Source organism: Sebastes umbrosus, chromosome 3 (genome assembly GCF_015220745.1).
Source record: "Sebastes umbrosus isolate fSebUmb1 chromosome 3, fSebUmb1.pri, whole genome shotgun sequence".
Taxonomy (NCBI): domain Eukaryota; kingdom Metazoa; phylum Chordata; class Actinopteri; order Perciformes; family Sebastidae; genus Sebastes; species Sebastes umbrosus.
In genome coordinates this window covers 6,834,433-6,850,487 of record NC_051271.1, presented here as the reverse complement: position 1 = coordinate 6,850,487, position 16,055 = coordinate 6,834,433, and the positions used below count along the sequence as shown (strand labels likewise).

At 40.5% G+C, this 16,055-nt stretch overlaps 2 protein-coding genes across 7 annotated transcripts in view; one reads left to right on the top strand and one right to left on the bottom strand.

Annotated features, from left to right (window-relative positions):
• The first annotated feature begins 2,025 nt into the window (after positions 1–2,025).
• LOC119485870 lies at positions 2,026–8,667 on the top strand. The gene is made up of 5 exons (XM_037765682.1): positions 2,026–2,136; positions 2,913–3,578; positions 5,604–5,690; positions 6,808–6,999; positions 7,748–8,667. Exons 1-5 carry the CDS (start codon positions 2,064–2,066, stop codon positions 7,933–7,935), a joined length of 1,206 nt encoding a protein of 401 aa, XP_037621610.1. The 5' UTR covers positions 2,026–2,063; the 3' UTR covers positions 7,936–8,667.
• Positions 8,668–15,517: 6,850 nt separating this feature from the next.
• LOC119484848 (nucleosome-remodeling factor subunit BPTF-like) overlaps positions 15,518–16,055 on the bottom strand; it is a 55,588-nt gene continuing 55,050 nt past the window's right edge. For all 6 annotated transcript variants that reach the window (XM_037763976.1, XM_037763978.1, XM_037763977.1 and 3 more), the window contains one exon: positions 15,518–16,054. In XM_037763976.1, coding sequence (XP_037619904.1) covers positions 16,018–16,054 — 37 coding nt within the window. In that variant the 3' untranslated portion in view covers positions 15,518–16,017. The remainder of the gene's footprint in view (position 16,055) is intronic.

Genomic DNA, 16,055 nt, shown 5'->3' with positions numbered 1-16,055 from the left:
CATACTGCACTAAATCGGATAGACAACCATTCATTCCGTATTAATCCTCCTATTCTGCAAATAAGAGCAGACACAGTTACTGATATTTGAGTTGAATATATTGTAGCTAGAAAACAATAATTCTAATCTAAGCAAATGTCTATAACACAAAAGCACAGAAACTCATCTAGAAGACAAAAAAAAGAAAACAAGAAATATGATATAGTAATTAAAACAAGAAATATTTGTGAATCTTATGGATATTTTTTTGACATTTGTATGCAACCATAACTATTTTTGTGTGCATTGAAAAATATTTTTGTGTATTTATGTATAAATACACAAAATACGTTTGTGAATACTTCTGTGTGCATTCATTAATATTGAGACTGATCTGACTACACACAAATTGCAATTTGAATTGTATATAATGTAGCTATAATACAAGAAATCTAAATGCATAAACGCAAATGTCTGTAACACAAAAGCACAAAAACTGCCACTCACTCATTTATTATAAATAATGCAATTTATTTCTATACTGTCTCTGCCTTTGTCCCTATATGCAGCCATTTGTCGGATATTACCCTTATCAGCATAATCCAGTAGAGTTGTTTTTTTAGGGAAATGTTGAAAATGGAAAAATATGAGCAACTGTGTATAAAATGTATGTTTTCTGACTGCTGCACCGTATGTTTTTATAAACATATAATAAAGAATTAAAAAGCTATGACCACAACTGAACAATGTCTCATTTCATGTTCATTTGTATGGAGGATCACAAGACTCATGTAAATAGTAATAGAGCATTTAATTGATAAATAAACTAATTGTACAATAAAAATAGTCATTTTTTGCAAGCGTCTCGAGATAACTTCTGTTATGATTTGATGCTATAAAAAAATAAATTGAATTGAATTCATAAATTTGTTTACAAATGTATATATTAATCTATGAATAAATGGACTAAATGCAGAGGCTAAATGGAGAAGCTAAATTACTCACAAATCCAATAGCTAATACATTTAGTAAAAGCAGCAGGGAAATACAAATGAGAAAAGAAGTTGCCCTTTTAAATGCCTGATTAAAACCTGTATTCTTAATTCAATTTGTGAATCCAGTTATTTATTTCTCTTTTTAAACTGCATTTTCAAATATAATTTTAAATTCAATCCATTATTTATTTATGAATTCATTCATTTATTTTTAAATGATATACTTATTGTTTTATGGTGTTTTTGTAAATCCCTTTTTATTTATTATCTTTTTTTGTATTTATTGATGGATTAATATTAAATGAGTAAATTCTTTTTATAATTCTTCTTTTTATTGCAAATTAAAATGTCAAATAATTACTTACTTTGTATTTTAGTCCATTTATTCATAGATTGATAAATACATTTTGTAAACAGCTTTATTGTTGTAAAATTGTAAACTATTTTTGTTGTACAATGTAGTTATCAATCAATTATATAATTTATTACTATTTACGTGACTTTTGTGGTCCTCCATACATTTGTGTTCTTATTAGATTGCTCTAGTTTGGAGAGATGCTAATTTAATTTGACTAATTTAATGGTGTTGCAGTTCCTCACTGTGGCCACCAGAAGGTAGTGAAGACTCATTGATATTGAATACACCCAGGTACACCATCACCTCCACCTCACTGTTAGCTGAGTAGTTACTATCACTTTCCCTGAAGTAGAGGGTATTTTAGCCTATGTTGTCCAGCAAAATATCCCCCCCAAAAAAACAATCAATACAGAATATTTGTAATAATCTGTTGGACACCAGATACCTGAAGGTAAACCTAGTCCTATAGTTATACATACATGCATACTTGGTAAACAACAGAGAATATCTACACATTTCCACTCTTATATTGTGAACAACAATGGGAGCCTGTTAAAAATCCATTTATGAATGAAAGGAGTGTCATGTCAAAGTGTTTACTTCTGTGTTAGGGACGTCCCCCATCTCTTTTCCACCCCATCCCATCTCATTCCTGAGCAGCCCGTATAAAACTCCCAGGAATCCCCTCTTCTGTAGCAGACGTTGAAGTGTGTCCACACTGAGCATCCAGGATGACTGGGATTATTCTGTTTCTCTTGTTTCTAGCGTTTCCTCTTTACAAGACGGAGGAGCATGTTGTCAATGGTGAGTGTACTTTTAAAAATATATATATATTTTGCATTTGTAGTTTTTTATATTTTTTTATGTGTTGGAGAAAAACTTTTATGATTTTTTTTTTACCTATTAGAAGAAAATCTTGACATGTTGCCTTCTTTTTAATGTAATTGTACAAGTTAAATTTCACAGCAGCATGCTCTGTTGTGATTTATTATTTACTGTTCTGGATCTGCAGCTTTGGATCTCACTAAAACAATACCCATTACATAAATGTTATTCTGTTATCTGTCAAAATATATATAAATAAAATAAAAACAAAAACGTGCAATGATCTGAGGCAATTTTGTCTGCATAATTTCCATGAGTAAATATTAGGCTACAAGTCTATAATGTGATTTAGATAAAATGCTAAGTGAGTAATAGTTGGCATCATTTCATAGCTTTGATGGATTGGGGACTTTCATGGTTTGGTTCATTTTAAAATCTTATATCTGAGTTGTAGATTCTCTATCAAGTTAGACGTTTCCAACCGACTCATGCCAAGGTCAATGAGCGTCATACTGTGGAATAAAGTGTCAAGTTCCCACGATGAAAGTTACTGATAAGCCTCCAATTCATGTACTATCTGTCACACTTTTTTAGTTAAAGATCCTAAAGTTTCAAGGAGCATCTACAGTTATGTGAATTAAATGAATCCATTGTTTACTGTAGGAGCAGAGGAGCTTTGAAATGACATTAACACACTATATCAAATTAAAGGAAATGTCTAACTGAAGTACAACGTTTTGTTTGTGTCAACCCAGAGCTGTATACCCTGATAGAAAAGGGTCAGAGCAGCTTTGTGGATCCAGCTCCGAGCAACCAGAGTCGGATGGTGGTTAAAGAGCCCTCCCTGCCCATCAACGAGCTTCTAGAGAAGAGCAGCAAGAGCGGCGAGTCCAAATTCACCCTCCATCCTCTACCCTCTGCTGTCTGGCCAAAGCACAGTGACCTGGCCCCCATCCCTCGCCATCATGGCCCCCACAACAAGAGCAAAAAGGGCCCCAAGAGCGACCGTCTGGTGGAGCACAACAGCGAGAAAACCAGAGGAGAAGTTGCTGGTCTGCTTCCCAAAACCCCGCTGACGGGAGCCGCAGCTGCTGCCACCAACCGCACGGTGCAGAAAACCAACCAGGACACCCATTCCAACGTCAGTCCTCCTCAGCAGAGTGAACCAGACGGACACCCCAACTCCAGACCCAGAGGTCCACCACACACACAGCCTCAGGCCCAGCCGCCACACCAACCGCCCCCTTCCCCACGCAGGGATCCCCCCAACAGACGGCTGGACCAAGAGGAGAACCGGCCGGGGAAGTCCAGCCTCTATCAGTCTGGTATCGGTGCAGCGACCCGGAACAACAGCCGCCCGCCGGTCGTCTTCAACCGGCGCTCCTCCAGCCTGCTTTACCAGTTCGACATCCTGAGGCGAGGTATGGGAGGATTTGTTGTGTCCTGACCTTTGAGGTGACCTTTGTATTGATAGAGTTGTCCACATATTCAGCATCTTTGATTTTTAAACTCCCCTTTTGGGATTTTTTCAGAAGATTGAAATTATGTTAGAGTTTAGCCATCTGGGAAAATCTTTGATGCTCATTATAAATAACCTTTAAAATATGACACAATCACAGTGACAAATGACTCAAACCAATTACAACATTTTTGTATTAGTCACTGAATGAAAAAAACAAAACTTGCATTTGGACTTAAAGGGGACCTATTATGAAAAACTTACTTTTGCAGTGCTTGTGTACATACATTTGGGTATCTGGAGTGCCGTCCAATGCACAAACTGTGGAATAAGACAACCCTGTTAGTATTTTTGTGGGCTGCCTAGATCAGAAAACATGTGATTCAACAAGCCATTCAGATGTGGCTCCCCTTCCTATGTCACATACAGGCTCATTAGAATATAAACTCCCAAGCCAATCAGAGAGGGGTCTTAAAGAGACAGGCGCTAAAAAGTTGTAGGTTTCAGACAGAGGGTGAATGCAGGTATTCAAACAGACAGTATGAGAAAAATTGTGTTTTTTGAACATTAAAACATATAAACATGTTCTAGTAGAAACCCCAAATACAAGTATGAACCTGTAAATGAGCATTATATGTCGCGTTTAACTTTAACATTAACAAAATGCCTTTGAACAAAAATGGAAAAAGTGCTCAAAAGCCAAATTGTTTGGTCCATCCTGGTGACTTATGGGTTTAACATACTGACTATGTCATAGAGAGCCTAAGTCACACCCTTTCCGGTGCACCACCATGGGACCTTATTTCGGGAAAAAATATGAACGGTAGTCAACGGAGATAGATAAATATTTTTTTGATCCCATTTGAATTGCGTCACGAATCACACATATGACGTTTGTCAATTTAAAACATAATTTTGCAAGTTGAGAAAGTCGCAGTTTGTCGTAGTATCATTTAGTTTTGTGTTGAAACCGCTCAGTGAACTACGTCTCTCGTCTCGCACAATATACGTCACCACAACACTAGCTAACTAACTAAAATAGCTATGACCACGCACTAATGAAACGTTATCTGACCTGATGTGTTTTATCCAGCGACTCCTGGTCTTTTTATTAGCCGGGAAGTGAAAGAACGAGTGAGACCGATTGCATCCCAGTACGAAACACAGGAATCGTAGCTTCAGAGAGACGACACTTACGCGACTTTTGGGTGTGTCGTCTTTCTAATTACGTATTTTCACAGTCTGATACTTTAACAGTTTTACAACAAACTGAGACTTTCTTGACTTGTAAAATTAAGTTTTAAATTGAAAAACATCATATGTGTGAATCATGGTGCAATTCAAATGGGATCTTCATATTTTTTCTGAAATAAGGTCCCATGGTGGTCCACCGGAAGGGGAGGGACTTGAGCTCTCTATTGCAAATGTCCCTGATTTGAGTCCAGCCTTTGCTGTATGTCACCCCTCACCTCACTGTCTCCTGTCTAATAAAGGCTACAAAATTCCCCATAAAATACCTAAAAATATATAAATTTGTTTATACTTCTATGGAAATAAGTCAGTCATGCAGTGATATCATGCACAGAGTTCATAGAGTTCATAGAGTTCACTCAGAGAGTGATAATGACAGTGCTGATTTGAACCCTTCCACTGGTAGTTAGTGAACATCCCCCACCACTAATTACAACCACTTCCCTCAAATCTGGCTCCTTTGTGTGCAGTGAGGTCGTAATGCAACTGACGCAGAGCAAGTGAGAAGGTCCTGATATTGTAATTAAAATGGAAAATGTAATATCCCATCACACAGGCCGCCTCCTCCAGTCCCATGTGGAGGAATGCGACGCCTGGGTTTTGTAATGACAACCTTGTTCTTTTTCTAATGACGCTGGAATGAGAGTCTGGCTCCGTACGGGCATGGCAAGCAGACAGTCACTCTCTCTTTTCCTCATCCCTCCATCCTGTCCTCTGTTTGTCTTCTCCTCCACAGAGTCCGACTTCACACATGATGCCTTCTGCATGAGCGAGTGCAGGAAGGAGAAGGACGAGAGAGAGTATTACTGCTACAGTGAGTTTGGTATGTATCCAACCAGAGACAAAGATAGAGTTAGTCAAAGGTAGAAAAACAAAAGTAAAAAGCAGGAATAGTTTAAGAAGCAACGTAAACTTCAATATTTTGGTACTTTGATAATAAACTACTGTGTGTAAAGCTGTGGCAGTGAATTTTGAGGCTCTAAGTAAGAGTTTAAAGGAATATCTCAACATTCTGGGATTGGGAAGATTGATACCACCCTCTTCTATGTACAATATGAAGCTACAGCCAGCAGCCGGTTAGCTTAGCTTCACGTTAAAGGTACAGTGTGTAGGATTAGGCGGCATCTAGTGGTGTGGTTGCAGATTGCAACCAACTGAGTACCCCTCCGCTCACTCCTCCCTTTCCAAGACTGCGGTGACGTGAGCCGCTGAGTGCAAAACCGCCTCGCTCAGAGGCCATCCTTACCATAATAACACAACTTTAGGAGCAAACGGAAGTCAGACAGCGGCTGACTGTACCATGGTTTTGCACTCTGCAGCTTATGTTACCGCAGTTTCACAAGCCTGTCGGAGAACTACGGTGGCCTTCAGGTAACATAAAAGCGTGAGAGGCTTTCTCTAGAGCCAGTGTTTGCTTTGTCCGTTCTGGGCTACCGTAGAAACACGGCAGAGCAACATGGCGGACTCCGTGAAGAGGACCCGCTCCCTCTGCAGATATAAACGGCTCAGTCTAAGCTAACGAAAACACAACAATTCTTAGTTTCAGGTGATTATACATTAATGAAAATATAATTATGAATATCATATTCCATTTCTGCCAATAGATCCCCCGAAATGTTACACACTGTTCCTTTAAGATTGGAAAACAGCTAACCTGGCTCCGTCCAAAACTAACAAAAGTCTGACTACCAGCACGTTTAAAGCTCACCAATTAACTAACAAGTTACATCTTGTTTGTTTAACCTTGTTTTAGCTAAGTTAACTAGCCGCTGGCTGTAGCTTCATATTTACCGGACAAACATAAGAGTGGTATTTTTCATCTCACTCAAGATGGCAAGAAAGCAAATAAACATACTTCCCAAAAGTTCCTTTACAACACTGTATGTAGGTATGAATTTCCAACATTTTGACATGTGATGTTTGTTATGTCCCTTTAACAGCTGTCAACGGGATCGTTCACGACATCGACGTGTTGCGTAAAGGAATACGCCTCATTACACTGATGGTGAGCAGCGATGGCTTCTACAAGATGAGTCGCCTCTATGTGACCCCAGACAGCTTTTTCTTCAAAGTCCGTCTTCTGGTCCTGGACACCTACAAGTGCAGCAAACCCTGCCCTGACATCAAACTGGGTGAGTGCAGCACGGTCGCTCAGAGGCCTCAAAAAATAACAGGATCGTAAATGAACAACGGTTTAGTTTAGTAAAACAAACTGTGAAAGTATATCTATTGAAGTATAACCCATTGTTGTTATTCATTGAGTGGTTTATTAAAGAATAAAAAAAATATTCTCAGATTATAGATATCGCTATAACTAAATCCATGATCAGATTGACACATGTTCTAATACACAGACTGGTGACGGTTATGGAAAGTTGAAGTTACATCTCCTCTCTCGTACAATTCCCGAGCTTCCGGCTGCGCGACCACTTCACTCAAGAGCAGCTGTCAATCACAGCTGCCAATCATGACGTCTCACCCCCTTCTCATAGCATCAAATAACTAATTATAATCAAACTTATCAGAAAAATTAACACTTGAATAAACAACATCAGTGTGATAAAAAACTACCTAAACTGACAGAAATCATCTTTGGAAAAAATGTATCTGACTTTTTAGTTTGGCCCATGTCCTATCCGCTAACATGGAGGAGGCGGGCTTTATGACCTGTACTGCAGCCAGCCACCAGGGGGCAATCGAGATGTGTTGGCTTCACTTTTGGAGAGCTGTCATGTCGTCTATCTTTATAAACAGTCTATGGTCAAGTACCATAAATTAAGAAGTCTATAACAAGTTTCCACCAAAGTATTCTTGTGTGGGAATCCTGTTTTCCTGAGGTTTCTCCCAGTCACATTAACATTTCCCCTATTTGTTTCCAAGGGACCAGATACGTCATAATGGGCCAGATCTACCACCGGCGGCGCCATCTTCCCAGTGACCTCCTGAACCTGCTGGGGGGTAAACTGAAGCCCGGAGACGGCCTCCTGCGAAGCAACAACTACGTCAAGAGGTTCAACAAACGGAGGCACCAGAAAGCCCTGGAGGCCACCCGCTCCAGGTGTAGGTGAACCAGAGAGAAGAGACTATCGCCCCCTGCTGCAGGGGAAGAGACACTGCAGCTTACCTGAACTGATCGTAACCAACCCCTCAGTATTGTGCAAGATGGAAGACATTTTGCGGAAGGCATGGATTTATTTTTCATATTGACTGCTATGATAATCCCGGTTCATCTTTTTTACCCCTCTGTAAAGCTCCTGAAGTACTGACTTGTGGACTCTTTGATAGAAAACATAAGCAGCTTCAATTAAATGGACTTTCCATTTCAATTTTGTAAAGTTTGGGGCATCAAACGAGGGTGTTCCCACTATTATTTTCTCAATATAACGACTCCACTTAAACTCCTCATTCATTCATGGCTGGCTCATGAAGTCCCTAAAGTAAAAAAAACTGGCTCATTTTTAAAGGTTGTGTCGAGAAGGTAAGCCATTGCGAAAAGTTGAAAAAACGTGCAAAAACTCTTCCATGACTCGCTGCCCGACGACCTATGCTAACCTTAACAATTCAAGGTCAATGCCTAACCTTAACTACTTGACATAAATGCCTAGCCTTAACTATTCAAGGTCAAAGCCTAACTTTAACCATTCAAGGTCAATGTTTCACCTTGACCGTTCAAGGTCAATATCTAACCTTAACTATTCAAGGTCAATGCCTAACTTTAACTATTCAAGGTCAAAGCCTAACTTTAACCATTCAAGGTCAATGCCTGATCTTAACTATTTCAGATCAATGTCTAACCTTGACCATTCGAGGTCATTTCCTAACCTTAACCATTCAAAGTCATTTCCTGACCTTAACCATTCAAGGTCAATGCCTAACCTTAACCATTCAAGGTCATTTCCTGACCTTAACCATTCAAGGTCAATGCCTAACCTTAACCATTCAAGGTCATTTCCTAACCTTAACTATTTGAGGTCAATGCCTAACCTTAACCAGTTTCCCAAATTGTGGGTTACCTTCTAGACACAATCTCTATAAAAGGGAAATTTGGCTCGTCTGAAGAACATTTAGCTATGAAAATAAGTTTATAGAATGGGTATATTTTATCATCTTGCACCAGCATTCACCATGGCGTGTTTCTGTTTTATTTCACATGCGTTTAGCAAGCCAATATTTGTTGCTGAGAGAGAAACATAGTCAGATCCAGCCTCTTTATTCCCACTATAATCCAAGCAACCAGAAAACAAAAATAATGGCAGTTGTTTAGTGCATTTTAGGACCTGATCTCACTGTACAAACCCAACATTTTAATTAGTCATGTTGATTCCTTTGATTAATCAATGATGCTTCCAAATGGATATGAATGCTAAATGTTGTATTGCACCGAATAGTATTGTTTTGTAACACTCGGTCCCGTGCATGTTGTCACTGTGGTTGTTATTGGTGAGCAGGAAATGCACTATTATTGTAACAAGGACCAAAGGGAGGGAATGAAGGGCCTGTAAAAGCAGCAACAAACCCCCAGTGGAGGAGGAGGAGGAGGAAAAAGGAGAGAGAGAGAGCACAGGACCTTTGCTTATCATGAGAGCGGCTTATTTTCGTAACTTTAATTATGTGTCCACGATGAAATATCTGCCCCAGTAGACTGGGACATCAAACAGGGTCTTGCTGAATGAGGAGGGGGGAGGGGGTGTTGTTGTAGGGACTAAGCCATAAATCTAATCATAGCAATCTGATCCTCTCCGCACCTGGACACATGACTCGGAAAAGTGCCTCCGTCACAGCTCCACCGTTGGGGATGTCTCTTGTTTTCTTGCTTACACACAAACACGGGGCCAAAGCTGAAAAAAAAGAACCAGGTATTTAAAGTATTTAGGCAGGATCAGAGAAAGAAAGAGACGGAGGCAAGGTAGAGGAGTAATAAAGAAGTCAAATGACACAGGGAGGGGATTGAAGCAGGAGAGGAGGGTGTCCGTCTTTCTAAAGGGATAGCTTCTTATTTAATCAGAAATCCCTGAGCTCATGAAAGGGAAAACTTGCACTGAACGCTTACATTGCTTTACTATACATGGACCCAATAAAAATGTGTATTTGTTTTGTACTCAATGACCCCGTGAGAAATTTATTTGTCTACTCAAGCTATCACATACATCTGCTTACTGACCGGAACATTGATCCTCATTATGTTTGATTGCATGGGAAGGAGCCCCCAAAATAAGACACTCTAATTAGAGTTTAACAACCATGGTCTCTCTGTCTGGCCTCCGGGAGGACAGACTGACTTGGGAACTTGGACGTGGAGGCAGGCAGGGCTAAGCCTCTTTTCTCCCTCTCTGTCCCGTCTGTCAGCTCGGCCGGTCGGTTCCCAGGCTCGAGGAAGCCTCTATCTGGGATCAGCGCTGGAGGGAACAGATGCAGGCGGGCAGGAAACAGGAGCCTGCTCCACATCTTTGGCTACTATCGCAGCGGGAGGACATTCCTCATCGCAGAGGATGTAAAGGAGGAGGAGGAGGGAGAGGTGGGAAATATCTCTTCCTGTGTGATAGCCCCCAAGCCACAAGGGGGGAGAGTGAGAGAAAGAGACGAGGGTGTTGGTGGTGGATTGAAACCACTTGGGGCTTGTGGCTATCTCCGGCGCTCGCAGCGTCCGTGCGAGCCTCTGGATTCATTTAGCGGTTTGAGTGTTGGGAGTGAAGAGAGGGAGGCGGGGGGGGGGGGGGGGGGGAGAAGGGTGTGAGAGGAGAGTTGAAAGGTCAACCCTGTGGAGGTGGCTTTTATGCGTCATGTTGGTAATTTGATCACAGGAAGAGATTGTGGGAGTGTATCGGAGGTCACGACCTTGTCCTTCAGCACTCACAAGTACATGCACTTTTCTGTTAAAGCTCCAGATAATTGACAAGAGTTAAGAAGATTGAACTCGCCGTTTAGGGCCGGATTAACTCACTAAGAGGGCCCCGGGGAAAAAATGGGACCCGACTGAACCCCCTGTTTCTCCCAGTCTCTGTGCATTGTGTCGGTATCAGATAGTAATTAGTTTGTCGTTACTTGATGAGGCACAAATTTATGTCATAAAATACACCATGTAAGCACATTGTATATAATGTGCTTACATTGTTTTATAGCCTACATACATGAATATAAATATCCATGTATATATTAAACAATAGGCCTTAAAACTAGACTTGTTTGCCTCGTATATGCTTCTCCTTGGGCAGATAAAAAGTCATTTTGGGGCATTTTTGGTCTTTTTATTTTTTTAAATTAAAGACAGAATTGACAGGAAATGAGAGACAAGACTTGAATCAGGCACGTAGCAGTTCATGGTAGGAGTCTTAACCCCTAAGCCACGAGGACGCCCCATAATACGTCATAATACGTCAGGTATCTCCTATCATCGTTATGCAGACGATGTTCAATTATACATCTCACTTAAGCCTCATAATTTATCTATTTAACATAACTACCTAAACTCTATAAAAAAAAGATGCCAGATCATTTCTTCAACACTGAAAAAACAGATGTTATTTCTGCCAAAACCAGCCTATACACCTTTTCATTACCATTCTGTTGCTAAGGCAACAGGTTTGGTCCAATATCACATCCTGACAGCTGCGGTTGTGTCTAAAAGGTAACCTGCAAATTGCGAAAACTTGCAAAAACTCTTGTGAGAGACTCACTGACCGACGACCTATCCAGACCCTAACTATTTGAGATCAATGCCTATAACTTGACCAATATCTTGTGTGTTTGATTCACTTCTGCTTTTTTCCAGCTCAGGCCCGTTGAAATGGAGATGATTATTCATGCGTTCATTCCTTCCTGTCTCAGCAATTATAACTCCCTCCACACCTTCCTTCAGCAAAAACATACTCGGATCATCTCACAAGTGGTCGCTAAGCTTTTGACACTGATCTTGATTTCTGTACACTGCCTCCCCATCACTTTTAGAGCAACCTTAAAGGGAGCCACCTTTGTCAAGTATATAATACTCTTATCAACATGGGAGCGGGCAAATATGCTTGCTTTATGCAAATGTATGTATATATTTATTACTGGAAATCAATTAACAACACAAAACAATGACAAATATTGTCCAGAAACCCTCACAGGTACTGCATTTAGCATAAAAATATATGCTCAAATCATAACATGGCAAACTGAAGCCCAACAGGCAACAACAGCTGTCAGTGTGTCAGTGTGCTGACTTGACTATGACTTGCCCCAAATATATAGACAGTTTTTCATAGCAAAAATTTAACGCAATTTAGCCTCCTTCGTGACGAGCTAGTATGACACGGTTTCATATGATGCCAGTATCTCCACTCTAGCTTTAAAACTGAGCCCGCTGCAACCTAAAAATCGCAAGTTGTTTTAATGCGTTGAAAAAATTAGTGGTGTTAAAAAGAATTTGCGTTAACGCGTTATTAATGTCTTAACTTTGACAGCCCTAATGTAAACATAATGCAAGGAATGTGCAAGAGCTGTATAATAATACAATGCACAGTATCAAACTGGGATATGTTGAGGTAAGAAGATAAACTGTGATGAGCTGAGACAATCAAACAAAACTCCTGAAAACTGGTGTCAAAAACATTACTTTATTATCTAGGATGAAATGTCCTATCAAGTACAAAAGAGAATCTCTTCGGAGTTGCCACAATCAGTTAAAAACATAGAGTACTTTTTATCTGCAGTTACGTTTCCTCGACATTACTAAAAAAAACAGAACTTTTCATTGATATGAATAAATAATACAAGAAATGCAATGTCAATATAGAAGTTATGTTGAACTGGTTGGTTTCTTACAAAAAAAAGAAGAACTCTTTACAAGAGTTAACTGCGTCACTCTACCCCCGTTCAAAACCTTTATGCTCACAATATGCAGCACTTTTAATATAAAGGGCAATTTCACCTAAAATGTAGAGTTCACTTCAATTAAAGAGAAGAAAAAAAAATAGTTACAATATACAGGCGGGCTTAGTTGCTGGTTCAAAGAGTGAAAAATAAAAGTTTCTACTGCTCTAAAAATCTTTCATCTCTACATATTTGGACAGCCATAATGTACAATAGAGATTACAAACGGTGGATGAAACATCAGATTACAAAGTGACGGACAATTTGTGTGAGAGACACACAAACACAGTAAAGAAGACAGCAGCTACATTATCTCTCAACTCTGCGAACACACACACACAAACTGATTGAAACCGAAACATTTGCTTAATTTTAAACTGTTTTTAATAACTTAAAGACAACGTGTCTTATGACTGCTCAACCTCCTACAAAACTGATAATCACGGATTACAAAAATGTTCCCAAATATGATAAAAATGCAGCTATAAAATTTTCATACAAACCCCACGGTACAAAGACTCCCCAGTTCCCACTCAAAGTTTACTCCCAGACATGCTGCCGCAGACCGCAACATAACTGAGTTGATGCTGAGTGGAAAAGTCCATTATCCAATTACTTAACCATGCTTTGAGGGCGAGTTGAGAGACATATGTGAGCCAACCTGTCAACTTCAATGAAATATGTTGGAAGAAGTGGCTGATAGATAAGGGGAGAGAGACTTACAGACTCAGCCAGTGACAGAAACTGAGCTTTGGATGAGACGGTGTGTGTGTGCATGGAGGGAGGTACAATACATTTGGGTTGGTTAAGCCTTCTACAAGTTTCACCTTCTCTGAAGGCCAAACAGTCTCGCTTCCTTGTCCTTGACCTCCTTCAAAAGAAAGGTCACGTTTAAAAGGGAGCACAGAGCTAGTTAACATTCTTCACTTGCATTTCAGAAGAACACAAAATGGTAAAAGGTCAGAGGAGAAGCAGGATGCGGTGGGATGGGATGGCCCGTCCTCGGTGTTTCCCTCTGGAAATTTAAATCGGACGAAATGAAGACCCTTGAATTGAGTGAGTGCCGTCTACAGAAACAGAAAAAAAAATCACCTCGACTGTTTTTCAGAAATCTAGCTTCTACATATAGTGAAACTGAATGTGAATGTGCCACCAAGTGGGTTTCGTGAGGTTGGTTCATGCTTCGTGCAGGGCTGCACAACTGAGGGTATAGAGAGGTGAAGTCCCGCCCCATCCGGTGGACCAACATGGGACCTTATTTCGGACAAAATATTAACGGTAGTCAACGGTGAGAGATAAATATTTTTTTGATCCCGTTTGAATTGCACCATGAATCACACATACGATGTTTGTCAATTTAAATTTTTTTCAGGTTAAGAAAGTCTCAGTTTGTCGTAGTATCATGTAGTTTAGTGTGAAACCGCTCAGTGAACTACATCTCTCGTCTCGAACAATAAAACTCTAGCTAGCTAGTTAAGCTTAGCTTTGCTCCATGCACAAATGAAACGTTATGTTACCTGATGTGTTTTATGCAGCGACTCCTGGTCTTTTTATCAGCCGGGAAGAGAAAGAATGAGTGAGACCTGTTGCTGTGTGTGAGTACATCCCAGTACGAAACACGCAATACTCATCACCTTTTGGGTGTGTCGTCTTTCTAATTACGTATTTTGTCTTATGCTTCAACAATTTTATAACAAACAGAGTTTCTTGACTTGCAAAATTCTGTTTTAAATTGACAAACATCATATGTGTGATTCATGGCGCAATTCAAACTGGATCAAAAAAAGGATTTGTCTCTCGCTTTTCATATTTATTTCCCAAAATAAGGTCCTATGGTGGTCCACTGGAAGGGACGGGACTTCGCCTCTCTATAGTGGAGTTAGGTGTGAAAAATGGAAAGGTGACCCAGCGCCTGAGATCGGCTGCACAAAGTGGATCTGAAAACTGATCGGCTTCAATGGGGTTATTTTTTCTGGTGGGGGGGAGACAAAGAGCGACGTTTGTTCCTACAGCACCAATAACATGCTGCTTTCAGGCATACTGTTAAATATGAGAAGACTTTGGGGGTGGGGTGGTGGGGGGGAATTGATGGCTGATGCCGTTTGTGTTGATTGTATTGATGTAATCTTAATAAACTGTTTTTAAAAAAAAAATATGAGAAGAATGAACTCCAAGATACTGTACCCGATTCGTTATCAGGCCATTAAATAGGCGTCATCGGCCGCAATAAGCACCATAGATGTGGGTCATTAGGGGCCTACTATGCCTACCACCTTGTAAAAGTGAAAGTGAAACTTAAATGCATCATGTTCTACCACGTAAAACTGCATCAAACGATTTGAACACAAACAAAACACAAACAAAAAGGCTTCTTTAGGTTTAGGCAACAAAACTACAACCTTTTTAGGTTTAAGCAAAAATAACACTTCGTTAAGTTTAGGGGAAAACATTGTGTTTTGGCTTAAAATAACTACTTTTCAAAAGTGAAAACTTAACGCTTGTGAACACGGTGCTCACTGTACATTATCCCTTACATATTGGGTATAGTAGGCCCCTACTGACCCACATCTATGGTGCTTATAGCAACCGATAACGCCTATTTAATAGCCTGACAACAGACAACAATCTAATCGGCTGATGGATGCGATGCCTTTAGCCACATGTGAAGCATAAACATTTTGACCTCATATGAACATCTCCATGTGAGGCGGGGGGGGGGGGGCTAAAGGCTTTAATGGGATGTTTGTTTGTGTCATTAAAATGTGACAAGATGAAATGAAAGTTGCACCTCTGGGTGGGAAGATCAAAGCTGACACTTTGCTATATAGGACACACACAAATAGTGATCAGCTACAGAACTAAACACAACTCTTTCAAGAGTCCTGCTGCTGACGTGAGATCAGACTGAACATCCAATCGGCCAACTTTATCTGCGTTTCCCATCTTGATCCTTTGTTCTCATGGATGGGATGCTCTGGTGGGGATGAAGCAGGCTGCCAGACAGTCCGTGGCCGCCCTGCCCCTGGTCTGAACGTAGTGGGACTTCTCTGCCAGTATGTCCCAATGACACTTTGGATGAAAAGGGACTTCTCTCTCTCTCTCCCCTTAGCACTGCAATGGAGGTGTTGGAGGTTGGGCGCTTTGACACCAGTGCGAGCTGATGTTCAGCCGGGAGCGTGCTCTCCCCTCAGAGAGGGCTCAGGTTCGGATGCAGCCCGACTTGGACCACGGGGCTTAATCATTCAGAGGAAACCACCACAAGGCTTGTCTTTTTTGACACTTGGATTTTTAGGAGGGAGCTAAGAGGCTGCTGATTGTAGTTTGTTGTTATGCGACC

Bases quoted from the DNA above. Each gene is read 5' to 3' on its own strand.
- LOC119485870 (XM_037765682.1), top strand. From the start codon at position 2,064: ATGACTGGGATTATTCTGTTTCTCTTGTTTCTAGCGTTTCCTCTTTAC. The intron at 3,579-5,603 runs GTATGGGAGGAT...TCTCCTCCACAG, and splicing joins GTTCGACATCCTGAGGCGAG to AGTCCGACTTCACACATGAT. The intron at 7,000-7,747 runs GTGAGTGCAGCA...TTTGTTTCCAAG, and splicing joins CTGCCCTGACATCAAACTGG to GGACCAGATACGTCATAATG.